This window comes from Apodemus sylvaticus, chromosome 9, assembly GCF_947179515.1.
Source record: "Apodemus sylvaticus chromosome 9, mApoSyl1.1, whole genome shotgun sequence".
In the NCBI taxonomy this organism is placed as follows: domain Eukaryota; kingdom Metazoa; phylum Chordata; class Mammalia; order Rodentia; family Muridae; genus Apodemus; species Apodemus sylvaticus.
Genome location: NC_067480.1, coordinates 38,033,067 through 38,058,900, shown reverse-complemented (window position 1 = coordinate 38,058,900; position 25,834 = coordinate 38,033,067). Strand labels below are relative to the sequence as shown.

The 25,834-nt window shown below is 50.5% G+C and overlaps 3 protein-coding genes across 5 annotated transcripts; 1 reads left to right on the top strand and 2 right to left on the bottom strand.

Moving 5' to 3' along the window:
- Positions 1–225: 225 nt before the first annotated feature.
- Positions 226–9,796, bottom strand: Slc23a3 (solute carrier family 23 member 3). The gene is made up of 12 exons (XM_052191763.1): positions 9,089–9,796; positions 8,799–8,956; positions 8,594–8,691; positions 8,349–8,425; positions 7,967–8,148; positions 7,536–7,656; positions 6,786–6,900; positions 4,308–4,561; positions 3,768–3,873; positions 3,337–3,504; positions 1,007–1,102; positions 226–706 (listed from the first exon to the last, which is right to left on the bottom strand). The coding sequence occupies exons 1-12, from the start codon at positions 9,245–9,247 to the stop codon at positions 417–419; spliced, it is 1,824 nt and encodes a 607-aa protein (XP_052047723.1). The 5' UTR covers positions 9,248–9,796; the 3' UTR covers positions 226–416.
- A 1,699-nt stretch (positions 9,797–11,495) lies between these two features.
- Cnppd1 (cyclin Pas1/PHO80 domain containing 1) lies at positions 11,496–18,159 on the bottom strand. Of its 3 annotated transcripts, none has more exons than XM_052191760.1 (9): positions 17,789–18,159; positions 17,057–17,144; positions 16,533–16,641; positions 15,502–15,583; positions 15,234–15,354; positions 15,020–15,148; positions 13,406–13,467; positions 12,970–13,087; positions 11,496–12,719 (listed from the first exon to the last, which is right to left on the bottom strand). In XM_052191760.1, exons 2-9 carry the CDS (start codon positions 17,123–17,125, stop codon positions 12,183–12,185), a joined length of 1,227 nt encoding a protein of 408 aa, XP_052047720.1. In that variant the 5' UTR covers positions 17,126–17,144; positions 17,789–18,159; the 3' UTR covers positions 11,496–12,182. The 3 variants fall into 3 exon arrangements, with proteins under 3 accessions (XP_052047720.1, XP_052047722.1, XP_052047721.1); XM_052191762.1 differs by having other exon boundaries at positions 17,699–17,790; XM_052191761.1 differs by lacking the exon at positions 17,789–18,159 and adding an exon at positions 17,345–17,443.
- A 276-nt stretch (positions 18,160–18,435) lies between these two features.
- On the top strand, positions 18,436–24,599 carry Retreg2 (reticulophagy regulator family member 2). The gene is made up of 9 exons (XM_052191759.1): positions 18,436–18,776; positions 19,028–19,134; positions 20,620–20,650; positions 20,994–21,129; positions 21,315–21,399; positions 21,650–21,793; positions 21,944–22,038; positions 22,360–22,495; positions 23,134–24,599. The coding sequence occupies exons 1-9, from the start codon at positions 18,511–18,513 to the stop codon at positions 23,748–23,750; spliced, it is 1,617 nt and encodes a 538-aa protein (XP_052047719.1). The 5' UTR covers positions 18,436–18,510; the 3' UTR covers positions 23,751–24,599.
- Positions 24,600–25,834: the final 1,235 nt, after the last annotated feature.

Genomic DNA, 25,834 nt, shown 5'->3' with positions numbered 1-25,834 from the left:
CTCAGAAATCCGCCTGCCTCTGCCTCCCAGAGTGCTGAGATTACAGGCGTGCGCCACCACAGCCCAGCTTAGTTATTTAAATCTTAAATGCAGGGAGAGGGTAGGGACCCTGTCATATTCATATCCGTGGATGTAGGACCTTGCTCAAGGGAAGCACTCGGTAAATAATTTGAATGCCAGAATTCATTCAAGCGACCTTGACAGTTTACAGGCAAAAATCTCATTTATTCAGTTCTGACCCACTAAACCATGGCCTCTGCTCCTAAACACTCAAGTCTTATTAAGAGGAGGAAAGGCAGCCCGTTTTACTAGTGGGCCACAAACACCTCCACTGGGACAAAGTACAACCTTTGAGGTGAGACTCCAGCAAAGTGGGAGATACTGCTAAACTAAGACAAAAAGGCTGGTCTTGGTGATTACTGGGACCTAAACCCTTCTCTGCTACCTGTAGAATGTGACTCCCCAGAGTTAGGCAACAAGTCGGCTGTCTCTCCTGTTTTAGAGGATCCGCCCTCATCCCCAGAGTCTTCAGGCATTGGACAGAGGCAATGGAGAGGCTGTGGTATGCAGGAACACAGGTTTTTGATGGGTAAAGGAAGCCCATACTCTTGAGCAGCCTTCTTCCTGGATTTCTGAAGCATTTGAGTTTCTTGGGCAGTGAAAGAAGCTGGCAGCCCCTGACCTAAGCCTCTCTCAACCCGTGTACCTGTAAAAGAGGGATGGTCAGGCTGGAGAGACAGCTCAGTTCCTAGGAGCCCGTACTGCTCTTACAGAGGCCCCGAGTTCCAAGTCCCAGCACCCATACCAGATGGCTCACAACTCCTGTATCTCCGGGTCTGGGATTATATGAATGCAAAACACATGTACATACATATGCATAATTTAAAACAAAAATAAATTAATTTTTAAATGAAAAATAAGTAAAAGGCGGGGTTGTTCCGGTCCCTGTCCAACCCAGGGAGTAATGAGTACCCAGCCACTCCCCTAGGACCTGGTCTCGACTTACCAGATATAGTGTTTTCTAGGAGAAAGCCCAATAGACCAGCTAGGAAAATGGGTTCTGACAGCAAAGAACGCAGAAATATATCCAGGGGGCTCCAGCCTACAAGGTGTCAGGGCCAGGCAGGAAGGTAACTGATACTGTCTCAGGCATGGCGTCTTCCCTTTCCGAGACCTAAACTAAGTCTCAGACCAGGGACAGTCTCATGAAGCTGTCATTTCCTCCCATTTACTTTCCCCTCTACACACTCCCTTCCCCACACTCAGGCCCTTCCGTAGCATCTCTTCAGCACGGTGTTTTCTAAGCACCCACATTCCCTCCAGGTACCTTTGTCCCAAGCTCCCTTTCTCTGGAAAGTGTGGCATTACAAAGCCCTAGTCTCTGCAACTTCTGACCTTCTCTGCTCTACCCTGGGCCTGTCAATTTCAGTCCTACTAACACTTTGGACCGGATCATTTTGTTATAAGGAACTGTCCACTGCATCAAAGAATGTCTAATAACCTCTCTAAGCACTGAATCCCAATAACAATCCTCTTTGCATTTATGACATCCAAAAAATGTCTCCAGACATTGCTAAATATTCCTGTAGTGCCTGGTTTTGTGTGTCAACTTGACATAGGCTGGAGTTATCACAGAGAAAGGAGTTTCAGTTGGGGAAGTGCCTCCATGAGATCCAGCTGTGGGGCATTTTTTTCAATTAGTGATCAAGGGTGGGAGGGCCCCTTGTGGGAGGTGCCATCCCCGGGTTGTTGGTCTTGGATTCTCTAAGAAAGCAAGCTGAGCCAGCCAGTAAGAAACATCCCTCCATGGCCTCTGCATCAACTCCTGTATCCTGACCTGCTTGGGTTCCAGTCCTAACTTCCTTTGGTGATGAACAACAATTTGGAAATGTAAGCCAAATAAACCCTTTCCTCCCCAACTTGTTTCTTGGTCATGATGTTTGTGCAGGAATAGAAACCCTGACTAAGACAGTTCCCCATGGGGCAAATTTACACCCCTCCCCCAGTTGAAAACCACTGTTCTAGATAAACTAGATAGGCTCTAGATAAAATAGGCTTTCAGCATATGCTATTTCTATCCTATCTTTTATCTTTGCATGTGAGGGAAACAAGATTGAGAATGACCTTGCTAACTGTGCATGTGGCTCACATCTATAATCCTGAGACTTGGGATTCTGAAGCAAGAAGATTGCCAAGGGTTTGAAGCCAGCCTAGATTCCAAAATGAGATCCTGTCTCACACACAAAGATGGCCTTTGGCCAAATATGTTTACGTTTTCCCATCCTCAAAGACCACTCCAGCTCTATTGGATCACCTCAGTAGCTCAGGTAGAAGCTACTCTTGACATTGAGTACCACAGGTTTTTGTTATTTTGTTTCATTAGGATCTCACGATGTAGGTAGCCCTCATTGGCCTGGAACTCACTATGTAGACATCTGACCTCAAACTCACAGAGACACTCCCCCCCCCCACCTGCTTCCTGGGTGCTAGGATTTGACACTTCTTTTTGATTTTTTTTGAGACAGAGTTTCTTTGTGTGTCCCTGGTTATCCTAGAATTTACTCTGTAGACCATACTGGCCTCAAACTCACAAAGATCCACCTGTCTTTGCCTCGGGAGTTCTGGTATTAAAGGCATGCACCATCACTGTCCAGCCTAGAAGGACTTTTGTGCCCTGGCCTAGTTAGATGTTTTCTTTTAATGTGTTTGAGAGGAAGGGTTTTGTAATTAGTTTAACTTTAACTGTCAGCTTGTCACAACCTAGAGTCATCTGAGAGGAGAGTCTCAGTTGAGGAATTACCTACATAGATTGGCTACTAAGCATGTCTGCAGGAGATAGTCTTTACTGGTAATTGACTTAGTAGGATCTGGCCCACCATAGGAAGTACCAATCCTTTGACAGGTGGTCTTGAACTGTATAAGAAAGTTAGCTGTGTGTAAGCCAGCTAGCAAGCAGTGTCCTCCATGGTTCCTACCGTACCTCTTTGGCTGTGAAGTGAGTTCCTTGTTTGGAGGTAAAGCTGTATAGCTTTGCAAGCAGGCCTGCCTTCAAGATTCTGCCCTGAGTTCCTGCCATGGCTTGCCTCAGTGATGGAATGTGACCTGGAATTGTTGACTGAATAAAACCTTTCCTCTCCTAAAATGCTTTTGATCTGAGTGTTTTGCCACCACAACAGAAATAGAACCAGGGCAGACGCTTAGCACCGTGCTCAATGGGTATTTATTACATAACTGAATGAAGCCCATGGAAAATCCCATTGTGAGACCAAGAATCCAGAGAGCCTAAAGCCTCAACTCCACTACCGAGGAACCCCTTTTCTCCCCCATCCCACCTACCTGTGTTGAGCAGGACTGGGGCTTCCCTGAGCCACCTCGGCAAAAGCAAGGCCATAAAGATGGAGAAGCCCACGATGAAGACATTTCGCCCAGAGTCGATGTCAGCCAGGTGGAAACTGGAGAATCCAGCAGACAGAACTACAGCCTGGGTCACTCCCAGCACCCCACCTGCCTCAGACAGACGAAAACGAGGAGGTGGGAAGAGGACAAGGTTCAGGGTTTGTAGGACATACGGGTTGTGATGAGGAAAAGCTACCAACACGCTTGTTTCTGATTCCGCAAAAGACACGGTTGAGCTAAGAAAACAAGATCGTATGTTCATAGCCATTCAGAGAAGCTATCTGGAAAAGGCAGTGTCAGCCTAGCCAACTGGTTGGGTCATACCGGGGGAAATAGTATCCCAGTACTTGTCTTCCCACCTATTTACTCACCAAGCACGGGCAGTGGGATGCTGGTAAATAGCTGAGCCAGCCTTGGGGAGAACCCAAACCCCATGCAGAACAGCCCCACGAGGAGGGCCACTCGTCGAGAGCCAGTCTGGATGGAGGAAGAAGAGACTAGAAAACAGCCACTTCTTTGCCCACGCCTCGTCCTTTGTATCCCAGCTTAAATACGACACTTTCTAAGCATCCCAGCCACTCTATCAGAGCGACCTCTTTGACTCAGGCCATACACCACTGCTTTCATGATAGTATTTGCTCCCTCAAATCATGCTGCATACTTCCTTTTGAAACGAAGTTTCCGCTAGAACAGGGCTTTCTCTAACTCATTCGTCCCTCTAGTGAACCTTGGCAGAACTCCTGACACACCTAACGCGGCAATTTCCTGTTTCTCCACAGTCAAAGCATTTAGCACCTCTAGGCACCTCCCTGAGTGACCCACCTGACTGAGAGCTAGCCCAGCTGACAGTCCATCAGTGAGTTCCAGCCCCTGTACCTTCAATTCCCCAGGCCTTTCTCAGATCCATGTACCTGGAAAAGACTCACTGTGCCCACGTTGGGGAAGCTGGATGCCGTGCCCAGGGGGCTCCCCAGCAGGCCCGCCAGCACACTGCCCAGCCCTTCCAGGCTCAGTCCTCGACTACAGGCATGTGGTGGTGGAGGAGACAAACGCAGCAGCTGGCCACACAGGGCATAGCAACCCAAGGAACTGGTGGACGCTGCCAAAGCCATGCAGATGCCTGCAGCCAGGGCCCTGGGTGTCAGCAAGGGCCATTCCCACTCACCTGAGGAGGACAAAGGAGTCACCTGGAGACCTGACTCCAGCCGGGAGCGCCCCTCTGCCTCTAAGAATCTCAGATGCTCTAGCTTTTCAAGAAGCAAAACCACTGCAGTCTAGGAGAGAGACCCTGCTCTTCACTGTGATCTACAAGGCAACTTTGGTCTAAAGTTCTGTTCCTAGCCTCATTTCCTATCACAGTCCATCTTACTTCAAACACATTAGCCTTGCCTTCGGCCCTGGATTTGCTATGTTCCTGGTAACCACAGGGCCCTTGCATTTGCTGTTTACCTAGTATACTCTGATCACCTGCCTCCTATCCAACCAGCTACTGCTCTCTCCATCTCTTACGTCTCATCTCACTTCTTCAAGGGTATTTCTCCTAGTCAGGGGTGGTGATGCACCCCTGTAATTACAACACTGGCTAGGTACAGGCAGGAGGATCTGCAGTTTAAGGCCATCCTGGACAACACTGCAAGTGCAAGACCGACCAAGGCCATGTGAGATCCTGTTTCAAATAAATTAAATAAATAAATAAATAAATAAATACATACATACATAAATACATAAATAAATACATAAATAAATAAGGGAGCAGGGACATACGAGCTGGGAGAAGTCTTACGGATGTGACATGACCACTGCGCTCATGAACTCTCGGCAGCCATGGCTGTGGGCACAGGAACCATCCGAAGTCACGCCAGCACGGAAGCATGGATGGGATAAGGGCTCGTGAGGCTTCATCCCTACTGAGGAGCTAGGTGACAGCAGCTGGGGAAAGGACTGTCGTTTTCCTTCAGAGGAGGTGTTTCCTGTGCTCTAGATGGCCCCACCCCCACGCAAACGCAGGTAGCACTGATCGGACTCAGTGAATAACTTTTTTAAAGGCCATGAACAGGGACTGGGGATGTGCTGGCGGGGAGTGGGAGGAAGAGCTAGCTATGATCAATATGCATTTATCTGTGTATGGAACATACCAATAAATAATAAAGATATACTTAAAAAGAACACTTCTAAAAAGAAATCATCTAAATAAAAATAAATAGATAAAGCCAATTCTCTCAAGCTCTCTAATAGTATCAGATTCCCCATTATTTCCTCTCACCACAAAGCCTATCTGTACTTAGGTACACTTACCACAATGACAATTTCACTTTTACTTAGCTGCTTATATGATTCCTATCTATATACCCCAATAGACCATCAGCTCCGCGAAGCAGATATTATTTTTTTCTTTTTTTAAAGATTTATTTATTATTATATCTAAGTATACTGTAGCTGTGTTCAGACACACCAGAAGAGGGAGTCAGAGCTTATTACAGATGGTTGTGAGCCACCATGTGGTTGCTGGGGTTTGAACTCAGGACCTTCGGAAGAGCAGTCAGTGCTCTTACCGCTGAGCCATCTCCCCAGCCCAAATACTAAGAATTTTTTTTTCTTTTGAGACAGGGTTTCTCTGTATAGCGCTGGCTGTCCTGGAACTCACTCTGTAGACCAGGCTGGCCTGGAACTCAGAAATCTGCCTCCCAAGTGCTGGGATTAAAGGCATACGCCACCACTGCCTCGAAGCAGATATTATTACACCTGTATTTCTCACTATGCCTGCCATATGTCTAGGACCTAATCAGAACTCAACAGGCCATTATTAAGCAGTTAACTGAAGGGCTGGGATAGAGAGGTCCATGTACAGCACTTGCTGAGTATACACAAGGTTCTGAGTTGATTGACCCCCTTCACCATGGCCAATAAACACGAATGACAAAATTCCATACACACAGACTCCAAGACTGTAACTACACGGTTCACCAACAGAAATGCCCCCGGCGGGGGGGGGGGATGATGATAATGTAAACTGGTTAATTGGTCAGGAGTGTTGGGAGTAATCAGGGGGGTGGAGAGAAATATACATGTTAGCCTCACAACACTGACCCAAGCAATACACCGCAGTCAGTATTGGGAGGACCCTGAAAGTTGGCAGTTTCTCCACCTGTGTTTTGAGTAAATATGAACTGAGAAGTGAATTCCATTTTTTTTTTTTTGAGGCAGGGTTTCAGGTAGCCCAGGTCAGCCTTAAACTTGATATGCAATTGAGGACAACTTTGAATTTCAGATCCTCCTGCCTCTGCTTCCCAAGTACTGGAATTACAGATGTGTGCCACCTCATCTGGCTGAAGTCTATTAAGTCTTGACTCGATCTGAGCAGGAGAAGCAGAACACGGGAGAAAGCCTACCTGGGTGAGGCAGCCAAAACCACGGTGCATCCGAGGGCTCAGACAGCTGCGGCGGGATAACACTCAGACCCACCGAGGCAGAGATGACCCACACACAGGCCACAGGGGCAAGCACCTGAACAACAATACTGAGGTGACAAAGAGCTCCCTCCTCCCTCCCGAACCTTCTGAGGCAGCCTGAGTGAGTAAGGTTAACAGAAACTCAGAAAGGAAACCAAAGGAACAGTCCATGACCGTCCTTTTGTTGTTGTTGGTGGTGGTTTTAACTATTTTATTTTATCTTATTTTTGAGCCATGTCTCTCTATGTAGCCTTGGCTGTCCTATAACTCACTCTATAAACCAGGCTGGCCTCGAACGCCCAGAGATCCACCTGTGTCTGCCTACCAAGTGCTAGGATTAAAGGTATGTGTTATCATGCTCAGCTCAACTATTTTATTTTTAAGAGTTGGAGGATGGAGATGGTGCTTGAAGGGCAGAAGAGGGTCTTGGGTTCTGAAGCAGGAGTTACAGGCAGTTACAAGCTGTCCACACGAGTGCTGGGAACCAATCAGGGGTCCTCAGGTCCTCTGGAAGAGCATCAGTATTTTAACGACCCCCCCCACACACACACACACATATCCCACAGTGGGCTGAAACTTTCTAAGTAGCAGACGTTGAACTCCTGAATTTTCCTGTCTCCACCTCCCCCGTGTGTGATCGCAGCTGTGTACCTCACCTGGCTGCACCCATCTACCCAGAGCCCCACCTACCGAGAGGAGTCGGAAGACGGGAATATAAATGTGAGTCGAAGATGAAGCTGGTCTCCAGGAACAAAGGGGCACCTGGCAGGAACCCAAGTGCTGAGAGCATATCACCATGAGCAGGATGAGCCTAGGGAAGGGAAGGCGCTCTGCGGGTCAGAAGCATCAGAATCCCGAACGGTGGCAGTGAGCCTGTGCAGAGTATCATAAAAGGAGGTCCCAGGGCAGAAACTCCTCATGGAAGGGGTATGGATATACCCTGAGGTACCAGAGCGTGTGACTATGAATAACAGGGAGACTGAATACATGAAGGGAAAGCCTTGGATTCCAAATCCAAAAGCTGTTATTCCCTGCCCAGGTGGCTACGGAATCAGAGCAGCTCTGCCCTCCCATGGTCTTCACACCTGAGCTCCCACCCACACCTGTCAGGACTCACGTACAGCAAGGCCAGGCCCCAGTGAACAGAACAGAACTGGGCCACCTCCTTGTGGGCAGAGAGCCCCGCCACAACCAGGCTGGGAGCCAGCACCAGTGGCCCACAGTAGGGGAACACACGGCCGGGCAACCCTAGAAGTCCCATAGTGCCCTGAAGAAGCCCGGACACCACCACTGCCCCCGACACCTAAGGGAGCAAAGAGGGGGATATGTAGAAGCACGTCCACTCAATCAAGTTGACCTCAGCCTGGAATTTCTAACTAACTCCGGGGATAAGCCCCTGCCTAACTCCTCCCCACTAGCATCAGTGTCTAATGATGGGAACAGGAGCCTCTCCAGGCAGGGACCATCCAATCCTTCTGCTGCTGTCTTCTCTCAGGCACTCACCTCTCGGAGAGAAGTGTCCCAGAGCTCCAGGCCATGGCAGCTTCTTGTCAAACTGCACAGGCGCAGTGAGAGGGAGGCTGGAAGTTTGGGTTGCAGAAAGAAGATGTAGATGAAATGGAGATTCCTTGTTCTCCTATCCTAGCTGATGCCTGGCATAACCCCAAAGACCTCTACAATATGGAGTACCGCCCAACCTCCAGCCCACACATACCTGTGCCTCTAGGCCACCTTTGCTCTATACTCACCATTTCCAGGTGTCTTGGTCGTCAGAGGTAGCTTCTGGTTTGTCAGCACCAGTGCGGGGATAAGAAACTCTAGGGACGGAGCCTGGATTAGAGGTAACCTGTAGGGGACAACAGCCCCAGAAGGTTTGGAAACAGGTGGCAGCCAACAGGATTCCCGCTAAGTCTCTTTCTGAGAGACTAGTCTCTCTCAACGAGTTCCTCTCACCTGCTGCCCATCCAAGCCTGCAGGACCGTAGCCATGCCACATGAAAAGAAACTAGAAGCCAGGAGCTGAGCAGGCGGATATGAGAGCCCTCCTGGGGGAAGACCGTGGAGCAGCAGCAGGTGGGAGGCCCAGAGAAGAGATGTCAAGACCAGGAAATGCTGGGGATAGAGGAACAGAAGAGAGGAAGGAGCTTCCGAAAATGCCTAGCTATAGGTTTCTCATGACTCACAGACTCCCTCCAAATAGTCATTTCAGAAGAGTGTGCCAACTCCTATGCCTCCACCTCCTACCTGTAGAGCCAGAAGACAGCTGAGCCCCCAGGTGGAAGGCCCACTCCGAGAGGCCCAGGAGCGGGAGGAGGAATTCTGGAGAGGAGGTGGCAGGGGAGCAGGGGTATCCTGGGAGCCCACAGAGAGAAGGGGAATGGGCTGGAGAGGTGGACGGCTCATGCTGCCCTGACTTGATTGTGTCTTGGTTCCCCAAGGCTAGTTGAGTAAGGAATAGGAAGAGGAGGTCAGAGTTTGGGTGGAGTAGGCCGGCTGCTGTGGGGAGGGAGTGGGGGGTGTCAACGAAGCGGAGAGAAGGGATGAGGGTTTGGGAACAGGACACAACTTTCACCTTTGCCCAGCTCTTGTGCAAATTCCATCAGCCATTAACCTAGCTGATTCCTGGACCCCTCCCTCAAGAATGCTCATCCATATCCTCTGTTTGCAGACCAGGCTCTGGCGATGAGGGCTAGGGGACATCTATGAAAACAGCCTGAGGGAACTGTGCAAGCCACCTCTTCTCGTCATCAACATTCAGCATCGTGTCGGTCAGATACATGTTCCTCAGCCAAACAAGACAGGCCCCAGGTCTAAACAAAACCCATGCTTAGAATGCCATCATCTCTTATGACAATGACCACACTCACTGTAAAGCAAGAGTACTTAACAGCAATGTGTATTACAAAATGTGAATGCTTGGGTGCAAATAAACCAGAAGACTAGTTTGTTTGTTTGTTTGTTTATTATTTATGTATTTATGTATGGTGTGGGTCTGCTGCCCACACCCATAAATAGGATTGCTGTGGATGTGACAGCTACATGGCCAGCCGATAATGACACTTTACTCAGATGTCATAGGCATTGGTAACCTGGTTTTCTATAACAGTGAACGAACTTCTGGTAAAACATTAAACAAAGTATACATTTATTTACCTTATAATTCCCTGCAGCCTGGCAGTGGTGGCGCACACCTTTAATCCCAGCACTTGGGAGGCAGAGGCAGGAGGAGTTCTGAGTTCAAGGCCAGCCTGGTCTACAGAGTGAGTTCCAGGATAGCCAGGACTATACAGAGAAACCCTGTCTCGAAAAAAAAATTCCCTGCAAACTGAGGTTAATATTTTTATTTTTTATTATCATTACATTATTTCTCCCATTCCTCCCTCAAAACCCTCCCGTATGCCCATCCATCTCATTTTCAAATTCATATGTTCATGTTATTACATGAACATATGTATACACATGTTCCTCAGTGTAGCCTGTCAGTTTGTATAGTTACTCATGCATGTTTTCAGAGCTGACCATCTGGTACTGGATGACCAATCAGTATGCTATCCTGGGGAAGACTGCCCCTCCCGATCGCAGCATCACTTAGGCACCTTTCTTTGTGTAGGGTTGAGGCCTCACTTCTTTAATGCACAAAAATGTTTACACTTAAACTATAACGATAGGGGGCTGGAGAGATGGCTCAATGGTTAAGAGCACTGTCTGTTCTTCCTGAGGACCCGAGTTCAATTCCCAGCAACCACATGGTGTTGGTTCGGGGGTGTCTGAAGAGAGCTAGTCTACTCACATACATAAAATAAATAAATTAAAAAAATATATAACGATAGGATTGGGTAGGGTTGGTGGCATATGCCTGTACCCTGTCACACTGAAGGTAGATGTCAGCGGATAGCAAGTTTCAAGTAACAGATTAGCCTGAACCTAGTGAGACCATTTCCAAAAGCAGGTAACTCCAGGCTCTGGTGAAACTGGATTTTCATATGTGTGATGATAATGTCTTTGGAATTGCTCATAGTAAAGGAGGTTTTAAGCCCTTGAGGATATCCAGCATCCCACTCAGGCTGAAAAACATGCCAGAATTCTCCAAGATTGTAACAAAAGGTCAGTACATTTCTAAAATGACCCCTTGGGGGCAACAGCTCCAGCCAGCCCACAGATCTTCATTCCCAGCCCCCTCCCCCACTCTCTCTGAATGATCTTTAGCAGTTGGCTAAGGGTCCAAATGCACCAAAGGCGGTGCATTCTTAAAAGTGATGCCCGGCCCTGGTTCAGCACCAGCTACTACCCTAAGTTGCCTTGGTGAAGGTCAGCAGAGCTTGGATCTTAGCTCCACTGCATGCGTGTTTTGAACCACCAGGATCCACAAGGCTGGTACCCACCCAGGATATACAACGACAGGGCTTCCCGGGCCTGGGACAGTCACCACCTGAATCCCATGGCAGGCCACATCCAGCAATTTCAAGACCCCCCCCCCCCCCCCACAAGAAGTAGCAGCAGAGATGCAGGAATGCTTGAAACAGGAACCAGGAACTAATAGGAAGTTCTGAGACAGCTCAGGGAAAGTGCCTACATGTTGATTATCGCTGAGTTGGGAGGCAGATGGGGGTCAGGAGATCATCAAAGAATGTTGCAGAAGGAAAAGGCCAGCCAGGCAACGGAAACTGTTTATTGAAACCTTGGTTCTAGAAAAGCGTGAAAAACCCAGATACAAAGCAGTGGCGCCCCGAGAGGCCAGTGAGGAGAACACCCAGAAAGGCAGAGTGGGAAGCCTTGGAACAGGATGGTCGGAAGACAAAAGGACAAAGTTAAAAGACCCGGCAATCTTGGCTGTGACAGACAACTGCACCCAAGGGACAGGCTGGCAGGTTTCCTGCCTCAGGGAACCTTCTGGCCCTCCCTCCCTCCCTCTGCAGTCTCACCTTGGTCTTCCTGACTCAGAGGCATCACAGACCCAGTCAGCACTTCCCTCCTCTCTGCATCCATGTCCCACACCTCCCACACCTTTACCTTTCCATCTTTGGAAAGGGCAAAGCAAAAATCTACTTCCCTGGGCTTGTGGAGGCAGAGATAGGTGATTCTCTGTCATCTGTGGCATACCTCTGGTCACTGGGCTGACACTGTCCCAGGCACCATGGTGTCCTAGCCTGCCAGCCAGCCTCTAAGGTCTAGGAGAGTGGATGACTTTGTACTGCCCCCATAGTCCCTCATGCTCCTACCCAGGAGGACAGGGGACTAGCCAAGGGCCCAGAGAGGTAGCAAAAATCTAAATCAAGTTTTCCTCTTCCAGGTTCTCAAGGACTCCTGCACCCTCCTAATGTACTCCTCAGAGCCCTACCTAGCCTGGGAAAATGACGGACTTGAGACGAGCCAGCTCCATGACCCTGAAAAGAGAACACTGCTGGGGCTGGAGGAATGGAGGGGCCCCTGGGCTCCAGAGCCAGGGTGGGGCCAGGCCATGGGTATGGTCAAAGGGGTGAGAAGGCCCAGTAGACACCGTACGGTTAGGCTGGTGGCAGGCACGGCAGTTTGGGGGATTTCTCTGGAACTTCTGGCAATAGGGGCATTTGTGGAGAGGGGCAGGAGGGGCAGGAGGGTCTGGGGGAGGCATCAGAGGGGATGTCAACGGGGCCAGAAGACTGCCCCAGAGTGATGGTAACTCTACACTGCCATCCAGGCAGCTGGAGACGTTAGTCAGGCACTGTGGCACGGGGGCAGGTATGCAGGGCTGCACGAGGCTCTTGGAGACCAGTGTGAGCTCAGGAGGACCTGGTGGGGGGCTGGAGGACAGCCCCAAGGACTGGTGTATTACAGTCACTGATGCCACAGCTAGGGCCACGCTGCTCACATATGCCACAGCTAACAGGCAGGACAGCTGCAGGAGAGAAGAGAAAACAGAACAGCACGCTGTTGACTGTCCTAACGTCCCCTCTACTCCTAGTCTCTCAAGTTGAAGCTCTCTGTAACTCCCCTTGCCTCCTCCACCCTCCCCGTCTATTCTCAACTTCTTCTGAGCCTTTTAGAATTTGCTTTTCAGCACACACACACACACACACACACACACACACACACACACACACGGACTCACACGTGTTGTCCAAGCCTACTCAAGCTCCTCTTCTCACCTTTACCAGCCGCTGGCAGAGGGAGCCCAGAGACAGCTGCCACGCTGGCTGCTCCAGCAGCACACACAGGTCTGTGTAGGTGTACCAGCCCCGCCGCCGGCCTTGCTGCTCAGCCACACTAATAGGAAGAGACAAGGGGTTGGGGACCCTCTGCAGCTGGTCCAGGGGCACATTTATACCTCCCAGGAGCCGTCAGAGATGGCCAAAGAGTTGACTGAACACACAGATCCTTAGGCTGTCCACTGACCCCAGGGAGATCACAACTTACAAGTTGCTCACACCGCCAAAGGAGGGCCGAAGGGTTAGGCAATGGCCACTTTGCATGATTCTCTCTTTTCTTTTTTCTCCCAGGTACACAGATCTTATCTCTAGCTCCTATGGCATTTGCCTAGCCTCTAAATGCCTCAAACTCCTCTTACTAGTTCCTGGAACTCACCAGCTCTCCAGCCAACTCAGCACCTCAAAGATCTCCCGAGGATCAGTGTAGAGTCGCCAATCCTGCGTGCAAGAAAAAAAAGACAGGCATGGTAATTCATTCCTGTGATGGCAGTGCTTGGAAGGTGAAGCAATTGTATGACCACTTAGAGGCCAGCCAGCCTGAACTACAGTATAAGACTCCCTCACCAAACCTAAATGAGTGAGAAGAGGAAAGAACTGCAGTAATGATAGCCACAGCCCTCGGACCTGACCAGAGCAGCTCTGCCACCAGCTGAAATGTGCTAGCTACTCTCCGAAGAGCCTGCACATATTGTATCATGCTATCGCCACCTACCTGACCTTGAGTTTTCCCCTCTATTAAGTGCAATCAGAGAAAAGAAACCCAAGAAGGTCGGTGTCCATATGGAGCTCAAGACTGAAGGCAGAAAAAGCTTGACAGCAAATACTCAGAGGCTAACCCTACAGGTTCTGCTTCCATGTGTGTCCTCGGAGGAAGAGGAAGAAAAGAAAGCCTCTACTTTGAGACTCGGTGCCTCAGGAAGCTCTAGACTAGCCCTCAAAGGACAGGAAAGGGAGAGCCTACCAAAAAAAACCACACAAAAAACAAGACATACCAAGTCAGGTGCAGTACATGCATCTCATTGAGAGAGAAAAGCAGGAGAATCAACAGGAGGCTCATCACAAGGTCAAGACCAGCCTGGTCTACACAGTGAATTCTAGGTCAGCCTGATTTAAAATGTATTCACTAAGAGACAGGGTCTGCCAGGCAGTAGTGGCTCATGCCTTTAGTCCCAGCACTTGGGAGGCAGAGGCAGGCAGATTTCTGATTTTGAGGCTAGCCTGGTCTACAGAGTGAGTTCCAAGAAAGCCAGGGCTACACAGAGAAACCATGTCTTGAAAACCTAAAACCAAAAACCAAAAAAAAAAAAAAAAAAAAGAGGCAGGGTCTGACTATGTAGGCCAAACCATCCTGAAACGGATCAGGCTGGCTTCAAAACTCACAGAGATGTGCCTCAGATTAAAGACAAGCAACCAGGGGGGAAAAAAGGAGATTGGTCACTATCTCAGTTAGTGAACACCTTCTATGTAAGTGTGAGAAACTGAGATCCCCAGAACCCGTGTAAAAGTGGGCATGACGGCATGCCCTTATAATCTCAACTCTAAGGAGCCAAAGACAGGCAGAATCCCAGAGACTTGCTGCTCTGCCAGCCACCCTAACCTACTCCTGAGCACCAGGCCAAATAAGAGACTATCTCAAAAAGCAAGGTAGACAAGACCTCAGGAAAACACTCAAGGTTATCTGGTGTACAGAGAGAGAGGAGGGGGAGAGGGAGAGGGCAGGAGAAGGGAGGGGAGGAGAGGGGAGGGGAGGGGAGGGGAGAGAGGAGAGGAGAGGAAAGGAGAAAGCTAAGAGAGAACAAAGAATGAAGGGCCATTGAGACAGCGGAGCAGCAGGGTGGCAGTGGTGCACACCTTTAATCCCAGCACTTGGGAGGATCTCTGAATTCAAGGTTAGCCTGGTCTACAGAGAGCGTTTTAGGACAGTCAGGGCTGCAGAGAGAAACCCTGTCTGGAAAACAAAACAAGCACAGATGCGGGAAGAGTCACTCACCATGGCACTCAGGAAGCTCCTTTCCAAGGCATTGAGAGTAGCCACAGCCACTCCCCCAGCCGCTCCCCATTCATCATTGAAGACCTCCTCTTCCTCCCCTTCATCATAAAGGTATTTACTGGCCACCATCTGCGGAGAAGCCAGGAAGGGCATCAGCCGAAGTCATACCAGGTGCCTGGCTCACCGGGAAGATCAAAGGGAGCAGGTAGCTTACCATGGAGATCAGAAACAAATCAGAAGAAGACACGTGCTGCAGATAATCTGGGTTTCGGTGCCGGAGCCGCTCAATGTATACCAGAGCTAACATCATAGCACACGGGGAGATGCAAGCCTCTCTGGGGGGGGGGGGAGAAAGGACCATAATTAAACCCCAAGGGTCCCTCAGCTCTTCAGACTCTCCAGATGCTCATCACACTTTCTCTTTAGAGACAATAACATCCCATACGCCCAGTCTCATTCTATCCCCTTGACCCCAGGCTCACCGGGACACGTGGGCTACATATTTTTTCTGGAGTCGGCGAATAGGACTGGGTGCTGCTTTCTGAAGAAGTTCCACAGTAATGTCTACAAGGAGACCGGGAGCAGAGTAAGCAACTCCAGCACACACGGAGCCCCACTACTGGCAGGGAGGACCTGGGTCTGTACTATCTGAGGCCTTGGGGGCATGACTGTCATCAAAAACTAACCATCCTGTCATCAGAAACCAAATGCTCCTAAGATGGGAGGGAAGGGATGATGAAACACGCCTGTAATCCCCAAACTCAAGACATAAGGAGACATAAGGCAGGGAAATTACAAGGTGGAGGCCACCCAGATCTCCCAGTGAGCCCCAGGCTACTCGGACCTATGTAGTCAGACACTGTATAAACCCTTCAGGCTTTGATGTCCCCAAAATCTTCTAAGTGTATAAAAGCCCATTCAAAGATTGATCCTCAGCTTGTTCCAGCAGATTTTTTTGTTTTTTGTTTTTCAAGGCAAGGTTTCTCTGGGTAGCCCTGGCTGTCCTGGAACTCACTCTGTAGACCAGGATGGCCTCGAACTCTGAAATCCGCCTGCCTCTGCCTCCCAAGTGCTGGGATTAAAGGCGTGTGCCACCACTGCCGGCTTAAGGTTTGTTTTCTATTAAGTTACCCATGTTTATCTTTCCCCAATGTTTATTTGAGAAGTTGCCTTGTTTACTTGAGAAATATGTAACATGTATACTTAGAAAACTAAATTTCTGACCTATAAATCAAAAGGGGCAGCAGAACTTGGGAGATAGCTCTGTGATAGAATGCTTGTGGAGCATACACAAAGCCCTAAAAATGACTACAATTTATGAGCTGTTTTTACTCATGTGGGCTAAAAGAATTTGAAACATGGCCTGCATTGTCAAACCAAGTACCAACCAAGCTAGTTATAATGAGACACAGTGCAGCTCAGAGGGCAAACCTCCAGGCATTTGGGTGACTATGACAACCCAGTCCTCCAAGCCACTTGCTCAGTCACACACAAACACACACCACAGCCTAACCTGCCACCGGGCTGGAGAGCTCCTCCAGGTTGCAGTCTGTCTCCAAGTCCCAGCCATAATAGAGTCTCCTTCGGATTCGAGCGCTCAGCTTTTGGTGGCCTGGAAGGAACTGAAACAGAGCCAGGAGTAGTGGAGGGTGAAGGGTAGGGAAAGGTTTGGTGGAAATCCTGGGTACTGCCACTGGGCCTATACTCTACCCTGCCCAGGGTTCCCAGGATCATTTGCTAATGGCAGCCTAATCCACAGGGAGAGAAAGACAATCACCCTGCCATCAGTGAGGGCTCCCACTAGAAGACTAGACAACTAGAAACCAGATGGACCCCAGTCTAATCACTAGCAGTTCCCTCTTATAACCTGAGGCTTTGCCTTCAGGCCCAAGCGGCATGGGCCTCCTAATAGGCATCGCTCTCAACAGCCGCCCAATCCAGGGCATAGCAGTAGGAGAGCTCCCATTCCGCTCGGGTCTGGAGAACGCCTGGGAGTTCCGACTCCCAGAGTAGCGAAGAGGCGGACTGAGCTCTCACCGTGAAGTCCTGGAAACCGGTAAGGGAGAAGGTGCCTTCTTCATCCAGTAGGAACCCAGTCAGGTCCATCGCACTGTCAGCCGCCACCCTGCGAAGGTGGAGGGGAACGGAAGGAATCGTAAGAACCCCACAGAGCCGTTCTCACCCGTTGGCCCACCTCTCCCGAAAGGGCCACCGCCCGACTGCGCGCAGCCTCCTCCCTTCTCGCTGGCGGCCGTGGGACGCCTCTTCCTGTTCCGCGTGCGACTGGGCCTCCCCGCGCCCGACGACACGCGCGGCGGCGCTCACCAGGCGGTACGAGGGCCAGAAGTGTGATCAGCCCGTGCCGCGTCCGCCTGGCGTTTATAAGCTGCGGGATTGTCACCGACGAGTCTGCGCGCCCGGCAGGAAGTGCCTCCTGCCCTGCCCAACCTCCAGCCGAGCGCCCTGGGGTCTCCGGAGCTACGAGCACCCGGAGCTGAATTGTAATACGGTTCCCAGGGGACCGCGACACACCAAGGGTGAACGCGCTAACCAGACTTTGTGGTCGTGGTTCAGATATCAACGAGCCTAACACAAAGGCAAGGGGGCGAGTTGTTTCCTGGGTTTTAGGAAGACGCAAGTCAATCAGCAGTGCCCAGGAAAGATGAACAAGAAACTTACCCGTGGGAGAACTGTGAACAAGGTGGAAGGGAATCTGGTGAACCTTTTACGCCCCTTAGAAGTTTGAAATTGTAAAACTTGAATACATACTGTATTTTGTAGGGTTACTCCAGCAATTAAATAATCTCCAAAGATATGAAGCCTCAATGTACGAGGTTAAACAGGTCTCCCCAAAGTAAACGGCGCCTGGATGTTTTTTTTATTTTCAAACACGCCTTCCACCCAATCTGCCGCTGGAAGATTTTGGGAAGAAAGAGAGCCGACGCTCGAAGAAGGAAGAAGCAACTTTTCGAAGTTGGTGAAGCTGCTTTGAAGTCATTAAAGTCACGCGCTGGTGTTTGTTTATCCGCTGAGGGGAGGGGACTGATGGCGAAGAGGGTTGAGTAATGGGGATGGCACCGCCCTTCCCGATCCCAAGCAGATTCTAGCCAAGATCCTGGTGGGCCTGGAAGCCCACTTCCACCGGGCGGGGCCTCAGGCGAGAAAGAGGTCTCCAGCCGCCCTGTAAACACCGGGAGAAGACCTCAGGCCTCGCAGCCTCAACGCCCGCCCGGATCACCACTCCAGCACCCTGGAAGCACACCTTCGTGGGTGCAGGAGCTCGACAGCCGCCACCGCGCACGCGCGGGCCTCGCATCCGGGCTGTTAGGGCGCGTCACATGGCATCGCGCTCCGTCACGTGACGGCTGACCGCAGATTTTTTTTTTTTCTTTGCTCGCCCGGGCGTGCGCCCCCTTCCGTCTGACGCGCCCCCGGCGGCGGCCGCGCAGCCCTGGCTCCTCGCGGGCTCGGGCAGCGGCTGCGGCGCGGTGATGGCGAGCAGCGGCGGCGGTAACACCGGCGCGGGTGGCACCTCGGGGCTGGGCCTGGGCCTGGGGCTGAGCCTGGGCATGGGTGAGGCCACCGGCGACGCGGAGGAGGAGGCGGCCGCAGCCGAGGCAGTGGGACGCCTGGCCAGGTCCCTGTGGCTGCGTCTCCGCGGCTGGGAGGCGGTGCTGGCGGCCGCACAGCGACTGCTGGTGTGGGAGAAGCCGCTGCACAGCCTGGTCACCGCGGCCACACTCAACGGCCTCTTCTGGTAACGGCCGCGGAGGAGGGGGCGGGGCCGGGCTGCGCGGGAGAGCGGGGGCTGGAAGATGGGGTGCTCCCTCCCTTGGAGGGCTGTCAGCGTCTGGGGCGGTGATCCTGCACCAGGTTGCCCCATTTCTTAGTCTCTTAGTGACGGGTAAGGCTTCGAGGACCATCTCCCCATCAGTGGGTCTTTCTGAGATTTTCGATGGATTTGGGAGCCTCTCACCCACTCTCGGCTGAGATGCCTGTCTCCCTAAGGTTGTTGTCTTCGTCGTCCCTCCGGCCCTTCTTCCTGCTCAGCATCTCACTTTTGACCTATTTTCTCCTGGATCTCTGGCATCCTCGATTTCTCCCAGACGTTTCAGGTGAGTTTTCTTCATTCCACAAGCACTGTTGTGCACCTGCCCCGTGCTTCACCCTGCTACTTGATCACAACAGGGCCATTTATCTCCTAAGGCATCCTGCATGCCCTTCCATTTTTTTTTTTTTAAGAAAATTGCCTGAAATGAGAATTGTTTCTTTTCCAAAAGTAATGTTCTTGTGAGTTTAGTAGTCAAAACTATAGCGTTTAAAGCTGGGTGTGGTAGTGCATGCCTTTAATCCCAGCACTCATGAGACCGAGGCAAGGGGTGGGGGAATCTCGGGAAGTTCTAGGCTAGCTTGGTCTATGTTGGGAATAACAGGCCAGCCAGAGCTACATTGTGAGACAATGTTTCAAAAAAGAAATAAAAATAAGAGTGTGAAGTTTGTGGCTACAGCACCTGAGTTCCATTCCCCCCTCTACCCTTTGCTGGCAGCCTGTATAGACTTGTAAAGAATTGAAGTGATAGGCGTGGTATCACAGAATTTTAATCCCAGAATTTGGGAGGCAGAGGCAGGCAGATCTTTAGGCCAGCTGAGTCCACAGAATGAGTTCCCAAGAAACCTTGTCAAAAAGAAGGAAGGAGCCTAGCAGTGGTAGCACACACTTTTAATCCCAGCACTTGGGAGGCAGAGGGGGGCAGATTTCTGAGTTCCAGGCTAGCCTGGTCTACAGAGTGAGTTACAGGACAGCCAGGGCAATACAGAGAAACCCTGTCTGGGGGGCAAAGGGGAGGAAGCAAAGAAAGAATTGTAGAAACAGGGACATCCCAGGAGGAGATGGTTAAATGAGTGTCTACAGAGAACATGATAGGAGCTGCTTTCCTGTACACACTTAATGTGCATCTCAGAACAACTATATATCTGGCTGTGTGTGTGAATGACTCGGGACACAAATGAATAAGTATGCGGTCCTGTGTTTGAGATGGACCTGGTGTCACAGGCCTACCATCCCAGCTTCTTTAAGAAGTGGTGGTGGTACATGCCTGTAATCCCAGCACTCTGGGAGGCAGAGGCAGGCAGATTTCTGAGTTCGAGGCCAGCCTGGTCTACAGAGTGAGTTCCAGGACAGCCAGGGCTATACAGAGAAACCCTGTCTCGAAAAAAAACAAAATCAAAAAAAAAAAAAAAAAACCAAAAACAAAAACCCAAGATGCTAACATAGGGAGGGTGCATGTTCAAGGCCTACCCTGGGGATGCAGCTCGGGTACAGCATTACCCAGTGTTTACCCTAGGCTCAGTTCCCATCACTGCAAAAAAGAAAGACAGGTACAGAAACAACATGCGATACAGCCCGTTGTTGGCATATGAAGGAAATGCTCCAGACCTCATGTAGTGGCTCATGCCTAAAAGTGAGAGACAGAAGGATTACTGAGGGAAAAAAAATGAGACTAAGAATGCTAAAGAGAGCCAGCAGCTCTTTCTGACTTTGGATCTGTCTCTAAGTGCCTCTTGCACTCTTAATTTACCCCACCCCCTTTTCTCCGTAGCACCGCCCCCTGAAGAACCGCACTCTGACAGGTGAGTATAGGCCACCTTTTAAAGAAGGTGCCCAATGGTCTGCTTGCTGCGCTCAGCTCAGAGGAGCAGGGCTGTGACTTTTGCAGGCATAGGCCCCAGCAGAGTGGAGGACCCACAGCAAGCAAGAGTGTGCCTGGCTCTAGGCTCCTTTCTGTGCAGATGCTGTGTTCCTTCTCCTGTGGAGTAGAGGGCTGTACCCTGGGAATTTGCTTCCCAGGACTAGGATGACTTCCTTTGGGGGAGGTGGGATCTCCAAAATGAAGATCTCATCAGCAGTCTCAAAGTGGTTTGAGTGTCTTAGCTGGTTTCTGAGGCTTCCAGGGGTCGTATCATGTCTCCCCAGTGAGGGTGCGGGGTCAGGCGCCCAGCCGCACCTGCTGAGTGTGCCCGAGTTGTGCAGATACCTGGCTGAGAGCTGGCTCACCTTCCAGATTCACCTGCAAGAGCTGCTGCAGTACAAGAGGCAGAATCCAGCTCAGGTAAGCTCATCCTGGAACAGTCACAGGCGGGAGTCAGAGGGGCTGGGCAGTGGGAGACGGGCACAGTCTTTGAAATTTCCTCAACTGGTTCCCATTTTTCCACCACGTGAATAGTTTCTTCCCCTGGTGACTGTGCACATGGTTTAAGCCTAGTGTTCTTCATAGATCCTGTCTCTCCTCTGCAGTTCTGTGCTCGAGTCTGTTCTGGCTGTGCTGTGCTAGCTGTGTTGGGACACTATGTTCCAGGGATTATGATTTCCTACATTGTCTGTGAGTGGAGGTCTTCCCTGCTATTCCCAAAGCCCTTTGTATTCTTCTTTCCCTGGGTTGACCTGAAGGAAAGACTGTGTTTTCTTTGTTAGTTACCCATCTGGAAGGAGAGTAGTAGATGGGGGAAGAGGGTATCCCTGCCTCAGGAAAGGATCTCATCTCTGTTCAGACCTACCTGTTCAGGGGACAGTTTGGATGAAGGCTCCTGGGAAAGGCCTGCGGAGCTCTGAGCGGACCTTCTAACCCACAGTGCTGAGCATCCTGCTGTGGCCCCTGGTGGTTTATCATGAGTTGATCCAGAGGATGTATACTCGCCTGGAGCCCTTGCTCATGCAGCTGGACTACAGCATGAAAGCAGAAGCCGACGCCCTGCACCACAAACACGACAAGAGAAGTAAGGGGTTCTCTTAACCTGGACGGGGACACAGGGAGGCCTGTTGTGCGGCTCATGGCGTGTCCTGGAATTTAAATCACTCCTAGTTCCTTAGCCATATTTGTCGCCACCACTCTCTTTGCTCATTGTTGCCTGGTTGCTCTTCTCTAGAGCGTCAAGGGAAGAATGCACCCCCGGCAGGAGATGAGCCACTGGCAGAAACAGAGAGTGAAAGCGAGGCAGAGTTGGCTGGCTTCTCTCCAGTGGTGAGGTTCAGGGAAGATGGGGTGTCAAACAGAAGGCTAAAGGGAAGCTGGGTACTGTGGTGCACACATGTAATCCTATTTGAGAGGAGGAAGCAGAAGGATCAAGAATTCAAGACCAGCCTGGTTTCCTAATAGTCTGAGATCAGCCTGGACTGCAGGACACCTCCTGTCTCCATAGAAAAGAAAAATAAAACGGCAGAGAGAGGCGAGAAGGCATCTGCTTTAGAGCTAGCAGTTCTGAAATGGTTGGGAACCAGAAGGCTTGGGGTAAAGTGTGCTTGTCCCAGGGTGCTGGATTGATTCATCCTGGTTCTCCTGCAGGTGGATGTGAAGAAAACAGCCCTGGCCTTGGCTATTACAGACTCGGAGCTGTCAGATGAGGAGGCCTCTATCTTAGAGAGCGGCGGTTTCTCTGTATCTCGGGCCACCACCCCACAACTGACAGATGTTTCTGAGGGTATCGAGCAGTCTTTTTGCCTCTCTTTATCTTTCTGCTCCCTGATAACTGAGTTGTTACCAGCCAGCTATGTTCTAGGAGTTGCAAAAATGCTTTCTGTAACATAGATTCTCTGATCCTGCCCTAAGCTCCCAAGAACCTCAACTCCATCCTCCTCCTGCTTTGCTTTGTAGTGGTTGGTTGGTTGGTTGGTTGGTTGATCTTTTTATTTTATGTGTATGAGTATTTGCCCTGCATAATGTGTGCACACCATACACATTCCTGATGCCTGCAAAAGTCAAAAGAGGGCATCTGATCCCCTGGAGATGGAGTTACAGTTGGTTGTGAGCCACCATATGGGAGCTGGGAATTGAACCCGGGTCCTCTGCAGGAGCAGCAAGTGCTCTTAGCCACTAAGCCGTCTCTTCATCTCTGCTTTGCTTTTTGAGAAAGGCTCTTAGTCTAGGCTTGCTTTGAACTCTCTTGGTAGTAGAGGATGACCTGAACTCCTGGTCCTTCCTCCCTATACCTTCCAAATGCTGGGATTCCAACAGATATGTGCCACAGGCCTGGCTTCCCAAGTTATCTACGTGAACTTACTGACTTCTGTGGCCACTTAGAGAAACCAGCTCATTCTTAACCCTTTATTCTCTGCACAGATTTGGACCAGCAGAGCCTGCCAAGTGAGCCAGAAGAGGCTTTGAGCCGAGAACTGGGGGAGGGGGAAGAGACAGAGCTGGCCCCTCCTGAAGACCTGCTAAGTGCCCCTCCAGCCCTTTCAAAGCAAGCCCTGGATACAGAAGAGGAGGGGGTCGCAGACAAGGAAACCTTGCTTCAGCTCTCATCCCCTCTTCACTTTGTGAACACGCACTTCAATGGGGCAGGGTCCCCCCAGGATGGAGTGAAATGCCCTCCTGGTGAACCAGTGGAGCCCCTGAGCCCAGAGGCAGTGGGTGGTGACCTAATGGCTCCATCCAGCACCCCCTCACCCCAACTTTGCCTTGCTCCAGTTACCCTCCTCTCTCCCTCTGTGCTCCCATCCCTTCCCCAGGACTCACCTCAAGCCCTGGCTGCTCCTGAGGAGGAAGAGGCACTCACCACTGAGGACTTTGAGTTGCTGGATCAGGGGGAGCTGGAGCAACTGAATGCAGAGCTGGGCTTGGGACCAGAGACGCCCCCAAAGCCCCCTGATGTTCTGCCTCCTCCTCCTCTGGGGCCAGACAGCCATTCTCTGGTCCAGTCAGACCAAGAGGCTCATGCAGTGGTTGAGCCATGAGCCGTGGCAGAATGAGCTGCAGGCAATACTGGGGCTTCCTAACTAAGCATGCCACATTTTCTCCTCTCCCTGCCACTCTGGGAAGAGGCACTATGTGGAGAAGCTGGCTGTCGGATGGAAGCCAGCCCACTCTGCCTGCCTGCCTGCCTGCCTGCTGTCCTGGGAGCTGGTATAGTACCTGTGCCTAGGATTGGTTTTATATCTGTAAATAATTTTCCATTTGGGTTAGTGGATGTGATGAAGGCTAGGGACGTCCTTCCATAGCCTGCAGTTGCTTCCCTGCCTCATCCCTTCTCATTCTACTGTGTCCCAAGCCCTGGTGGTCTGCCTTTTCTTTCTCTTCCTATCCTCAGGGACCTGTGCTGCTCCACCCTCATGTCCCACTTGGTTGTTTAGTTGAGGCACTTTATAATTTTCTCTACTGTCCCCCACGCCCCTTGGCTTTATTCCCCTGCTGTGTCCTGTCCTTTGCAGCGTGACCCCCACTCTTTGCCAGCTCCTCTTTCCCACAGGCACTGGCCAAGTTTTAGGGCAGGTTCTCTTCTGAGGAAACTGGGTGGTGTCAGGCCAGCAGTGCTGTGCTTGGGTCACGGTCACTTTGAACCTACACTGTACCTTGCCCACTTCACCACTCACGATGCAGGACAGCAGGGTCCCATAGCACTTGGCCAGCACTGAGGATGGCATGTTCTCTCTCTTTGTGAGGTGAGGGACTTCCCTTCTGTATTGGAGAGGAAGAACAAAACCTACTCATCTGGGCCACAGTTGAGACTCCCTGTTAGGGTCTGAAGTGGACAGTAAGATCCGTGTAGGTATTAACTGGAAAAATAAACTGTTGATTGGCTAGAACTGCTGCCTGTCTGCCTGCTTGTCTCGCTGAGCCACCTCCCACATTGCACTTTGTCCCCTCACCCAGCACTTGGTTATTTTCCTCTTAAAAGCCAGAGGCAGGGATTATCCTGACAGCCCTACCTGCTCCTCAGTCATCTTCTTTGACTGATACTAAGTGGGGATAAATTACACGCAGGCGGAATTGCCTTGTCTTCCCAGTCAATGGGGCATGGACTTGTGATATAAGTCACATATCTACATGCTAACAACTCAATTGTCTGTACTAGGCCCATGAGCTGGCAGTAGTTATATAAACTGGTTAAATATTTATATAAAGTGGTTAAAGGTCGAGGAACTAAAATAGTATCCAAGATTTTTTTTAAAGCTTTCTTTTTTGTTTTCTTTTAAGATTTACTTATTTATTATATGTAAATACAATGTAGACACACCTGAAGAGGGCGTCAGATCTCATGGGTGGGAGCCACCACGCTGTTCAGATCTCATGGATGGGAGCCACTATGCTGTTGCTGGGATTTGAACTCAGGACCTCCAGAAGAGCAGTCAGTGCTCTTAACCAGTGAGCCATCTCTCCAGCCCTCTAAGATTTTTTTTTAAAATATATGTTCTTGGCACTGTTCTAACTTTGTGAGTTTTTTTTTTCCCCCAGAGACAGGCTTTCTCTGTATAGTTTTATTATACTTTTTTTTTTTAAGATTTATTTATTTTTATATAAATACACTGTAGTTGTTTTCAGACACACCAGAAGAGGGCATCAGATCCCATTACAGATAGTTGTGAGCCACCATGTGGTTGCTGGGATTTGAACTTAAGACATCTGAAAGAGCAGTCAGTGCTCTTAACTGCTGAGCCATCTCTCCAACCCCTCTTTGTAGTTCTGCCTGGCCTGCCTCTGCCTCCAGAGTGCTGGGATTAAAGGCGCGCACCCCCACTAGCTTATGGAAGTGACTTTTCTGTACTAGTGCTCCACATGGGGCTTTTCACCAACTTTTAAAACGAATCATCTTCCTGATGAGCAACAGTAGCTCACATTTGTAATTAGAGCAGAGGAGAGGCTGAGGCAGGGGGATCGGGAGCTTCAGGCTGGCCTAGTCTACTGAGAGAGGAGACATCTCAAAAGCCCAGCACGATAAAAATAATTGCTATCAACTCCGCTTTTGTAGGTACAGCTTAACTTCCTGGGGGCCACACAGGCCCAGTGAATGGAGTCATGATTCAAAGCCAGTGAGTAACGG

Excerpts from the sequence above, each read along its gene's own strand:
- Slc23a3 (XM_052191763.1), bottom strand. The coding sequence starts at position 9,247 with ATGAGCCGTCCACCTCTCCAGCCCATTCCCCTTCTCTCTGTGGGCTCC. Across the intron at positions 3,874-4,307 it reads GCACAGTGAGTCTTTTCCAG|ACTGGCTCTCGACGAGTGGC; the intron begins GTACATGGATCT and ends TCCTCCATCCAG. Across the intron at positions 707-1,006 it reads CCTAGAAAACACTATATCTG|GTACACGGGTTGAGAGAGGC; the intron begins GTAAGTCGAGAC and ends CCTCTTTTACAG.
- Cnppd1 (XM_052191760.1), bottom strand. The coding sequence starts at position 17,125 with ATGGACCTGACTGGGTTCCTACTGGATGAAGAAGGCACCTTCTCCCTT. Across the intron at positions 15,584-16,532 it reads GCTCTCCAGCCCGGTGGCAG|ACATTACTGTGGAACTTCTT; the intron begins GTTAGGCTGTGG and ends GTCTCCTTGTAG. Across the intron at positions 15,355-15,501 it reads TATGTAGCCCACGTGTCCCG|AGAGGCTTGCATCTCCCCGT; the intron begins GTGAGCCTGGGG and ends CCCCCCCCCCAG.
- Retreg2 (XM_052191759.1), top strand. The coding sequence starts at position 18,511 with ATGGCGAGCAGCGGCGGCGGTAACACCGGCGCGGGTGGCACCTCGGGG. Across the intron at positions 18,777-19,027 it reads ACACTCAACGGCCTCTTCTG|GTTGTTGTCTTCGTCGTCCC; the intron begins GTAACGGCCGCG and ends TGTCTCCCTAAG. Across the intron at positions 19,135-20,619 it reads ATTTCTCCCAGACGTTTCAG|CACCGCCCCCTGAAGAACCG; the intron begins GTGAGTTTTCTT and ends TTTTCTCCGTAG.